This window comes from Hemibagrus wyckioides, linkage group LG23, assembly GCF_019097595.1.
Source record: "Hemibagrus wyckioides isolate EC202008001 linkage group LG23, SWU_Hwy_1.0, whole genome shotgun sequence".
Classification (NCBI taxonomy): domain Eukaryota; kingdom Metazoa; phylum Chordata; class Actinopteri; order Siluriformes; family Bagridae; genus Hemibagrus; species Hemibagrus wyckioides.
The window spans coordinates 17,868,787-17,881,849 of NC_080732.1; the positions used below are offsets into that span (position 1 = coordinate 17,868,787).

Genomic DNA, 13,063 nt, shown 5'->3' on the forward strand with positions numbered 1-13,063 from the left:
CTAGCAGCTATTATAACCCACAAATATAGTCACAATTATAAGCAAACTAGCAGCTAATTTAAATTACAAATATAGTCACAAATATAAACAAACCAGTAGCTAATTTAAACAAAAAATATAAACAACCTAGTAGCGGATTTAAACCGTAAACATAGCCACAAATGTAAACAAACCAGTAGCTAATTTAAATTACAAATATAAACAAACAAGTAACTTAATTAAACACAAACATGGCTAAAAAATATATATATATATATAAATATATATTAGATCTATGATGATGTGTTCCAGCAGACTGTACAGACAAAACACTAAAGCGCCACCGCATCGCTCTCTTTAGCTAGAGATGAATCAGGGATTATATCCCACTTCTTCATGGTCAGCAGGAAGACGAACGGCATTGTGGGAAACTTAGGAACAACATGCCTATGAAAGACCCCGGATTTCGTTACGTAATAAATCTCGGACGTTTCCGAAGATCACGTGTCGATTCTAAAGATTAATACGCAGCTTGTTCTGGGTGGCTTTTTTTCCTTTAATCATGCTAACACAAACGGCTGTGAACCGGTGACACTGCAGAATAAAGCCACACGCAGAGCGCGGCACTTTCGCCGAGCCGTGAAACTAGCGTATTAAAATTAATATTCTGCCTTTGTTGTGTGGCTTTTGAGGCATCTCAGAAGTGCTGTATTATTCATCAAGGAGCTTCGCTGACATTAGGGCTCTCACAAGATCTGTTTATTATGCACAACCTGGCTTGGCCTGGAGCTGTTTACAATGTTTTCCTCCCCACTCACACACACACACACACACACACACGGAATAAAGGCGAGATCAGAATTGAAGCAGTATACAGTAAGCATATCGCTGATTTTTATTCATTTCTGTTGCTGCGTCGGCGGATTTGGCCTCTGACACGCTGGAAACATGAGCAGAATGAGCAATGGCGGGTCTCGTTTGCGTGTTGTGACTGGAGATGACTCTCTTCCTCAGTTGCATTTGCATATTTGTGCGTCGCGCTTTTACCCTCCTGCCACATTAAAATGCCACCCAGAGAAGGCATCGAGCTGTAGGCAGGGTATGTGGATGATATTGAATTTGAACACGAACACACACACACACACACTTTTTTCCATCCACTTTTTTATGCTCTTCATGAATATTCATCATACTCTACAGTATACTCGTATTTCATATAAAATGTAGATATCTTGTTTTAACTCATCTTATTGTATCTTGTCCTATTTTAGCTTATCTCATGTTCTTTTACCTTATTTCATATTATATCTTGTCATCTTATATCATCTTGTGTTATCTTGCCTATTTCATTTTATCATGTCTTGTCCTATCTTTTTACTTTGATCTTATCTTGTCTCATCTTACTTTATCTCGTTTTACCATATCTTATCGCCTTATCATATTTCGTGTTGCCTTGTCTCATTATATTATCTTGTTTTATCTTATTTCATGTTATTTCATGTTGTCTTATCTCATTGTTCTTGTCTTGTCTCATCTTATCTAATCTTTTCTTATCTGTTTCGTTTCACATCATGTTGTCTTATCTCCTTTTGTATTATCATGTTTCATCTTATCTCATCTTGTCTTATCTCACCTTGCCTTGTCTCATCTCATCTTATTTTGTTTCATCTTTTTATGTTGTCTTGTCTCATCTTGTCTTATCTTGTCTCATCTTATGTCTTCTTTTCTTATCTTATATCATGATGTCTTATCTTGTCCATCTCATTTTGCCTTGTCTTGTCTCATCTCATGTCAATTTGTCTTATCTTGTTTCATCTCATGTCATATTTTCCTATATTGTTTCGTCTTATACCATGTTGTTTTTATCTCATCTTGTATTATCATGTTTCATCTTATCTCATCTTGTCTTATCTTATCTCACTTGGCCTTGTCTTGTCTCACCTTCTCATCTTGTCTTATTTTGTTTTGTCTTCTCATGTTGTTAGCATGTTTCATATTCTATCATGTTGTCTTATCATGTTTCATCTTATCTCATCTTCTCTTATCTCATTTTTCGTTGTCTTGTCTTATCTCGTTTTATCTTCTCATCTTGTCTTATCTTGTCTTGACATATCTCATCTGGTCTTATCTTGTTTCATCTTATCTCATCTAGTCTTATATCATCTTGTGTTGTCCTGTCTTGTTTCATCTTATAATGTTGTCTTATCCCATCTTGTCTTATCTTGTCTCATCTTGTCTTGTCCCAGCTTATTTCATATTATCAAGTTTTGAAACATCCTCCATTACACTGTTCTGTTTTATTGAAATCCCCATGTCTTGTACCTTATAATTAAAAAAGACAGGCAATCAAAAGCCCTAAACAACCAAGCACCTGGAAGACGGTTTGAAGCCATGCGGCGGCTCTTAAATCCCGTCACCGTGCAGATGGCTGGGACTGATCTCAGGTTTAGAGACTTTTGGTAATTTACAGTTATGTGCCATCACTGAAGTCTGCAGCTCAACGCTTGACCCCTGAGCTTCATCTTCCTTTATTCCTCCTTGTGAAATATAGATCAGAGAGGCAGGAAGCTGCCACGGGCCTTTGCCCTCTGCGCTCGTTTACAGCAGGATCATTACGGCTGATTTATATTCGATCGAGACGACCTCATGCTGACGGTTAAATATCACATCCCTGACCCTACATCTGCAATTCGTATTCATGCCAAGTGCTTTTGCCCTTTGATCATTTTACATATAAAAAAATGGATTCCACTCTTTTGCCGAGTTGTCCGTCAGGTCTATTTTGCGATTTTTTTTCCCTTCCGAATTTCTCAGCACCGATTGGGCGTATAAAAGCAGCAACCATGCGTATACCTGCCGCTTGGCTGAACTCAGACTTGTAATTAAATTCTTTATCGACGCTTTGAAAAGGGAATCGAAAATGATAAGGTCACCGAATCGCGAGAATAATGAGACGCACCGGGTTGAGGACACCGAGCCGGAGCTCACCGGGGTGTTTTTTTCCCCCCTTTATATCCTTGAGAACTGAGAAGTGTGAAACCTTTCCTAAGTTTGATAATTAACTTTCCTTCATTTACTCATTTTCTTTCATTCTCTCAGCCTTGAAAAAGCTTCTTATCTGCATCGTATTAACATTTTTCCTCCATTAACCGCTCAACGAATATGAAAAAAGAAGGTATATTCCGTCAAGTCCGTGATGGGAAAATAATCGTCGACGAGGTGATGAGATGAAGCGGAGTTTCTGTTTAGATTGTTAATCCACTTTTTAATCCATTTATATTCATATTTAATGTAAGATAAACCTTCTCTATCCTGTTAACTTCCCTGTGCCTGTAGATATCAATACTCCACTATTTATTTTAAATAAATAAGTAACGTTTTATTGTATCTGTTCTGACGTCCAGTCAGAATCCAGACTTCAACCCAGACGTCTTTATCATTATTTCACAGCCAAGTTCTGCGGCGATCCAGGCGTCCCTGCTCAAGCCAAGAGAGAAGGCCAGAGTTTCATCTTCAAGTCCGAGGTGTATTACAGCTGCAGCACCCCCTACCTGCTGGTGGGCTCGTCTACACGTGTGTGCCAGGCCGACGGGACGTGGAGCGGCTCTCAGCCTCGATGTATAGGTAACATTTTATATGATACGATATTACACACATAAGGAATAAATCCTACACCTGGAAAGGTCAACCAGGTAATGTGTCCTGTTTTTAGAACACGCTGTCCTTCTGTTCTGTTTGTGTTAAATAACTAGCGAGGTGCTATTCGATAATTTTTACTTCTGCTTTAGTTATCACATTCCGCTGGGATAAAGGGCAGAAAATACCATACGATTTGAATTTTTGTCGGAGAAGACTGACTTTTCAGAATAAAGACCAAAAGTCTGGAGAAGACCGACTTTTATATTTACTTACAGATGCACAGTATTTACACCGATCAGGCATAACCAATCAGCAGTGAGAGGTGAAGTGAATAACACTGATTATCTCCTCATCATGGCACCTGTTAGTGGGTGGGATATATTATACAGCAAGTGAACATTTTGTCCTCAAAGTTGATGTTAGAAGCAGGAAAAATGGACAAGCGTAAGGATTTGAGCGAGTTTGATGAAGAGCCACATTGTGATGGCGGATAGACCACTGGATCAGAGCATCTCCAAAACTGCAGCTCTTGTAGGGTGTTCCCGGTCTGCAGTGGTCAGTATCCATCAAAAGTGGTCCAAGGAAGGAACAGTGGTGAACCAGTGACAGGGTCATGGGCGGTCAAGGCTCATTGATGCACATGGAGAGCTACTGTTGGTCAAATTGCTGAAGAAGTTAATGCTGGTTCTGATAGAAAGGTGTTAGAATACACAGTGTAGGACGGGTCAGGGCTGTTTTGGCAGCAAAAGGAGGACCAACACAATATTAGGCAGGTGGTCATAATGTTATGTCTGGTTGATGTATAAGATTATAAATAACATGAAGTGATATAAAATAACAGAATCATTAAGGGTTCCTTCAGAGGGACCTGAATGACTTAAATCCACATTTTTAAATTTGTTTATTGGTTTATGTTGGTCATCACTCCAAAATATTGCAAAAATATTCCTTTTTCTCGCCAACAAGACAGGGTTCTCCTCAGGGATAAATGTTCAAGATAAATAGTAACTTAACTTTAACCTTTATCATTTTTTCTGTTTCAGCTTCTGTAAAGCTGCTCTGAGACAATGTCCATTGTTAAAAGCGCTAGTGAATTAAAATGAATTGAAATTGTATTACTAACTGAAAGCTGGAAGCCCCGCCCCCTTCCCCCAAATTTCACGTGACTATTGGTTTAACTTTTAACTGGCATCATCAGAGAATGAGCTCAATTTGTAAACGTGAAATAACACATTTATCCTGATTTTATTATCTGTGTGATCGAGAATGTGTTTAAAATGTTGTAATAATGGTTAGCATGTTTTTAGCGCCCTCTACTGAGTCCTCAGAGAAATGTGCATAAAGACAAATGACTTTACATCTTAATTTGGCCATGATTGATTTTTTTACCGTATAAGGTTATTATTGTGGATTCAGATGATTACATCATTTTCTCCAAGGACTGTTTTATTTCTTAATAATGAATTAATATGTAACTCACAAAATGAGGCATACATGCTGATGGAGGAGGAGGATGATGATGAGGAGGAGGAGGAGGATGATTATGATGATGATGAGGAGTAGGAGGAGTAGGATGAGGATGATGAGGAGGAGGAGGAGGAGGAGTAGGATGAGGAGGAGGAGGAGGATGATGATGAGGAGGAGGAGGAGTAGGATGAGGATGATGAGGAGGAGGAGGAGGAGGAGGAGGAGTAGGATGAGGAGGATGAGGAGGAGGAGGATGATGATGAGGAGGAGGAGGAGTAGGATGAGGATGATGAGGAGGAGGAGGAGGAGGAGGATGAGGAGGAGGAGGAGTAGGATGAGGAGGAGGATGAGGAGGAGGAGGATGATTATGATGAGGAGTAGGAGGAGTAGGATGAGGATGATGAGGAGGAGGATGAGGAGTAGGAGGATGATTATGATGAGGAGTAGGAGGAGTAGGATGAGGATGATGAGGAGGAGGATGATGAGGATGATGAGGAGGAGGAGGAGGAGGATGATTATGATGAGGAGTAGGAGGAGTAGGATGAGGAGGATGAGGAGTAGGAGGAGTAGGATGATTATGATGAGGAGGAGGATGATGAGGATGATGAGGAGGAGGAGGAGGAGGATGATGAGGATGATGAGGAGGAGGAGGATGATGATGTTTCTCTTCCTGTAGAACCCACCAGAACGACGTGTGAGAACCCGGGAACTCCTTTGTATGGTTCTCTGAATGCAAGCCTTGGCTTCAAGGTAGGAGAGCTGAACTAACACACACTGTACACTGATACACACACTCTACACTAATACACACACTCCTCTAACACACACTCTTCTAACACACACTCAACACTAATACACACACTGTCTACACTAACACACACAATCCTTTAACACACACTCTACTAGCACAGTCTCCCGTAACACACACACACACTTCTCTAACACACACACACTCCCCTAACACACACTTTCATCTGACTCACACTCCTCTAACACACACTCCTCTAACAAAGTCTCCCCTAACACACACAAACACACACACACACACACACACACTCCTCTAACACACACATTCCCCCAACACACACTCCTCTAACACAGTCTCCCCTAACACACATACACACTCCTCTAACACAGACACACTCCTCTAACACACACTCTCCCCTAACAAACACTCCTCTAACACACTCTCCCCTAATACACATCCAGTCTTCTAGCACACACACTCTCCTCTAACACACACACTCTCCTCTAACACACACACTCTCCTCTAACACACACACTCTCCTCTAACACACACACACGCCACACAGATGGTCACATGATGCTCTCTGAAGACAGCTGAATGTGGGATTGCATTTCAAACAGGAGAATTTTCTTCCTGCTGTTTTATTTTTTTTCCCCATCCTGAAATATCCCACAGCTAATCCTTCAACTAATTAGCTTTAATTCCTCTCGCTAATACACACGCTAATAATTCACCTACATCCTGCTCATCATCTGCGTTCCTAACTTAAATGATTTTGCAGAATGATTAATGCCACTTGAGGCAGCAGAAGTGAGTCCATTTAACAGTGTGTGTGTGTGTGTGTGTGTGTGTGTGTACTAACTGCGTGTCTTTCCCAACTTCCCTTTCTTCCAAAGCACAATTGACTTATTGTCAGGATCGTTCAGTAAAACGGCACCTGAAGCTCTTCCGGCAGTTTAAGGACGCGTCTGGACGTCCGTCTCCGTCTCCTTTCATTGCTCATGTCATGGTTCTGAAACACACTGACTCGTCTTCGCCTTTTCATTTCTCTCTCAAAGAGCCACTGTTTCGGACGAAAAGCTACATCAGGCGCGTCCATTACGGATGAATGGAAAGTCATTATTTCCTGTATCTCCGGCTGGCGGCTCTCAGAGATCAGAGCAGGCGTCTGGGTGATGGTGTGGTTAAGGGGAAAGGACGAGAGTCACCCGCCGCGGCCTCTGAACACAGACGGAGATTACGCTTCGGATAGAATGCTAGCTATTTTCATTTAGCGGCTCAAGTGTTTCGCTTTGTTTGTGAAAAGGAACTCTTCCTCTTTCTTTCTTTCTTTCTTTCTTTCTTTCTTTCTTTCTTTCTTTCTTTCTTTCTCTCTCTCTCTCTCTGTCTCTCCTGTGCATTTTCTTTCTTTCTTTCTTTCTTTCTTTCTTTCTTTCTTTCTTTCTTTCTTTCTTTCTCTCTCTCTCTCTCTCGGGCATTTATGCTTGGAATAGAAAGCTAGCCATTTTGATTTAATGGCTCATGAAGTGTGTAGTTTTGTCTCTGATAAGAAACTATGATCAGTGATGACATCACAGGGGTTTGGGAGGCGGGGCTTGTTTAGCTCTGAGCGCCGGACAGTTGTAGGTTAATGCGGCGGCTCTTTAAGACGTCTGGTGGCAGGAAATAAATGTCTCATGGATGCTCATAGATCCTTTGTGAGAGAAAAAAGAAAAACAGGAGTTGGAGAATCTTCTGGGGAATGAATCACAGCTCTGATGGTCATTTACTGCGTAAAGATTTATTAAAGTGCTTTGACTGTGTGTGTGTGTGTGTGTGTGTGTGTGTGTGTGTAGAAAGTGGTTGTTTGTACCTGCACTGCTAGTTTAGTAAAGGTGTGTATGATATCTCAGGTGGCCAGCCCCGTGCGCTTTAACTGTCAGAGCGGCTACCTGTTACTGGGCTCCACCACACGGACGTGTCTGTCTGACCTCACCTGGAGCGGCACCCAGCCCGAGTGTATCCGTAAGTCTCTCTCTCTCTCTCTCTCTCTCTCTCTCTCTCTGTCTCTCTCACTCTGTCATTCTCTCTGTCTTTCTCTCTCTCGTGTTCGCTTTCTTTCTTTCTTTCTTTCTTTCTTTCTTTCTTTCTTTCTTTCTTTCTTTCTTTCTTTCTTCCTCTCGCACTTGCTCACTTTCCTTCTCTTGCACTATCCACCGCTATCCCTCTCTTTCTCTTTCTCTCTCTCTCCCTCTCTTTGTCTGTCTGTCTCTCTCTCTCTGTCTCTCTTTGTCTCTCTCTCTCTCTCTCTCACTCTGTCATTCTCTCTGTCTTTCTCTGTCTTGTGTTGATTATCTTTCTTTCTTTTTTTTATTTCTTTGTATTTACAACACACACTGACTTACAACACACACACACACACTGTACATGCTACACTTAAAACACACACACACACACTGTACATGCTACACTTAAAACAAACACACACACACTGTACATGCTACACTTAAAACAAACACACACACACACACACACACACTGTACATGATACACTTAAAACAAACACACACACACACACACTGTACATGATACACTTAAAACAAACACACACACACACACACACACACACACACACACTGTACATGATACACTTAAAACAAACACACACACACACACTGTACATGATACACTTAAAACAAACACACACACACACACTGTACATGGTATATTTACAACACACACACACACACGAGCCAGAACAGCCTTCCTATCATAAAGGAGAACCGTCTATTTTCAGACACTTCCCTGCAGTTTAGTTAGCGCACATCTTCCAGATCTACAAGCTGGGGCAGGTTATCCGAGACTGTGTTTAAATATCAGATTATCTTTGTGTTGTGCAGTAATAGAAAAATAATCAACAACTGTGTGGTGTATTAGTGAAGCTTTAACTGTGTGTGTGTGTGTATGTGTGTCTACAGCCCACTCGTGTAAGCAGCCTCGCAGCCCCCTGCATGTCACAGTGCTGGGGATGGACGTGCCCTCGCTCGGGTACATGCTGGTGTACTCATGTCAGCCAGGTTTCCTGCTCACTGGAGGCTCCGAGCACCGTGTGTGTAGACCTGACGGATCCTGGAGCGGGAAAGTGCCTGTGTGCAGAAGTAGGACTAACACACACACACACACATACTGTAGATGATATAGTTACACACACACACATACACAGTGTATGATACATTTACACACATGCACACAGGACAAGATAAAGTAACACACACACACACACACATATACAGTACCAGATATAGTTACAAACACACACGCGCACACACACACACACATGGTACAATACACTTACAACACAAACACACACAGTGTACAATACATTTGCAACACACACACACACAGTGTACAATACACTTACAACACACACACACACACACACACACAGTACATGATACAGTTACACACACACACACACAGTACATGATACAGTTACACACACAGTACATGATACAGTTACACACACACACACACACACAGTACATGATACAGTTACACACACACAGTACATGATACAGTTACACACACACAGTACATGATACAGTTTTACACACACACACACACAGTACATGATACAGTTTTACACACACACACACACACACACACACAGTACATGATACAGTTTTACACACACACACACACACACACACAGTACATGATACAGTTACACACACACACAGTACATGATACAGTTACACACACACACAGTACATGATACAGTTTTACACACACACACACACACAGTACATGATACAGTTACACACACACACACACAGTACATGATACAGTTACACACACACACACACACACAGTACATGGTACAGTTACACACACACACACACACACAGTACATGGTACAGTTACACACACACACACACACACACAGTACATGATACAGTTACACACACACACACACACACACACACAGTACATGATACAGTTACACACACACACACACACACAGTACATGATACAGTTACACACACACACACACACAGTACATGATACAGTTACACACACACACACACAGTACATGATACAGTTACACACACACAGTACATGATACAGTTACACACACACACACACACACACACAGTACATGATACAGTTACACACACACACACACAGTACATGATACAGTTACACACACACACACACACACACACACAGTACATGATACAGTTACACACACACACACACACACACAGTACATGATACAGTTACACACACACACACACACAGTACATGATACAGTTACACACACACACACACACACAGTACATGATACAGTTACACACACACACACACACACACACAGTACATGATAGTTACACACACACACACACACACACACACAGTACATGATACAGTTACACACACACACACAGTACATGATACAGTTACACACACACACACACACACACAGTACATGATACAGTTACACACACACACACACACACAGTACATGATACAGTTACACACACACAGTACATGATACAGTTACACACACACACACACACACAGTACATGATACAGTTACACACACACACACACACACACAGTACATGATACAGTTACACACACACACACACACACACACAGTACATGATAGTTACACACACACACACACACACACACACAGTACATGATACAGTTACACACACACACACAGTACATGATACAGTTACACACACACACACACACACACAGTACATGATACAGTTACACACACACACACACACACAGTACATGATACAGTTACACACACACAGTACATGATACAGTTACACACACACACACACACACAGTACATGATACAGTTACACACAGACAGTACATGATGCAGTTACACACACACACACACACACAGTACATGATACAGTTACACAAACACAGTACATGATACAGTTACACACACACACACAGTACATGATACAGTTACACACACACACACACACAGTACATGATACAGTTACACAAACACAGTACATGATACAGTTACACACACACACACACACAGTACATGATACAGTTACACAAACACAGTACATGATACAGTTACACACACACACACACACAGTACATAATACAGTTACACAAACACAGTGTAAATTATACACACACAGTACATGATACAGTTACACAAACACAGTACATGATACAGTTACACACACACACACACACACACACAGTACATGATACAGTTACACACACACAGTGTAAATTATACACACACAGTACATGATACAGTTACACACACACAGTACATGATACAGTTACACACACACAGTGTAAATTATACACACACAGTACATGATACAGTTACACAAACACAGTACATGATACAGTTACACACACACACACAGTACATGATACAGTTACACACACACACACACAGTACATGATACAGTTACACAAACACAGTACATGATACAGTTACACACACACACACACACACAGTACATGATACAGTTACACAAACACAGTACATGATACAGTTACACACACACACACACAGTACATGATACAGTTACACACACACACACACACACACACAGTACATGATACAGTTACACAAACACAGTGTAAATTATACACACACAGTACATGATACAGTTACACAAACACAGTACATGATACAGTTACACACACACACACACAGTACATGATACAGTTACACACACACACACACACACACACACACAGTACATGATACAGTTACACACACACAGTGTAAATTATACACACACAGTACATGATACAGTTACACACACACAGTACATGATACAGTTACACACACACAGTGTAAATTATACACACACAGTACATGATACAGTTACACACACACACACACACACACACACAGTACATGATACAGTTACACACACACAGTGTAAATTATACACACACAGTACATGATACAGTTACACACACACAGTACATGATACAGTTACACACACACAGTGTAAATTATACACACACAGTACATGATACAGTTACACACACACACACACACACACAGTACATGATACAGTTACACACACACAGTGTAAATTATACACACACAGTACATGATACAGTTACACACACACACACAGTACATGATACAGTTACACACACACACAGTACATGATACAGTTACACACACACAGTACATGATACAGTTACACACACACACACAGTACATGATACAGTTACACACACACACACACACACAGTACATGATACAGTTACACACACACACACACACAGTACATGATAAAGTTACACACACACACACACACACACAGTACATGATACAGTTACACACACACAGTGTAAATTATACACACACTGTACACGGTACATTTACAATACACACACACACACTGTACACGGTACATTTACAATACACACACACACACTGTACACGGTACATTTACAATACACACACACACACTGTACACGGTACATTTACAATACACACACACACACTGTACACGGTACATTTACAATACACACACACACACTGTACACAGTACATTTACAATACACACACACACACACACACTGTACACGGTACATTTACAATACACACACACACACTGTACACGGTACATTTACAATACACACACACACACTGTACACGGTACATTTACAATACACACACACACACTGTACACAGTACATTTACAATACACACACACACTCACACACACACACTGTACACAGTACATTTACAATACACACACACACACACACACACACACACTGTACACGGTACATTTACAATACACACACACACACTGTACACGGTAGATTTACAATACACACACACACACACACACTGTACACGGTACATTTACAATACACACACACACACTGTACACAGTACATTTACAATACACACACACACACTGTACACGGTACATTTACAATACACACACACACACTGTACACAGTACATTTACAATACACACACACACTCACACACACACACTGTACACAGTACATTTACAATACACACACACACACACACACACACTGTACACGGTACATTTACAATACACACACACACACTGTACACAGTACATTTACAATACACACACACACTCACACACACACACTGTACACAGTACATTTACAATACACACACACACACACACACACACTGTACACGGTACATTTACAATACACACACACACACTGTAC

At 40.9% G+C, this 13,063-nt stretch overlaps 1 protein-coding gene across 5 annotated transcripts in view; it reads left to right on the forward strand.

Annotated features, from left to right (window-relative positions):
- Positions 1–13,063, forward strand: part of csmd3a (CUB and Sushi multiple domains 3a) — a 289,841-nt gene that overhangs the window by 259,423 nt on the left and 17,355 nt on the right. For all 5 annotated transcript variants that reach the window (XM_058376410.1, XM_058376411.1, XM_058376409.1 and 2 more), the window contains 4 exons: positions 3,430–3,603; positions 5,762–5,835; positions 7,726–7,837; positions 8,791–8,970. In XM_058376410.1, coding sequence (XP_058232393.1) covers positions 3,430–3,603; positions 5,762–5,835; positions 7,726–7,837; positions 8,791–8,970 — 540 coding nt within the window. The remainder of the gene's footprint in view (positions 1–3,429; positions 3,604–5,761; positions 5,836–7,725; positions 7,838–8,790; positions 8,971–13,063) is intronic.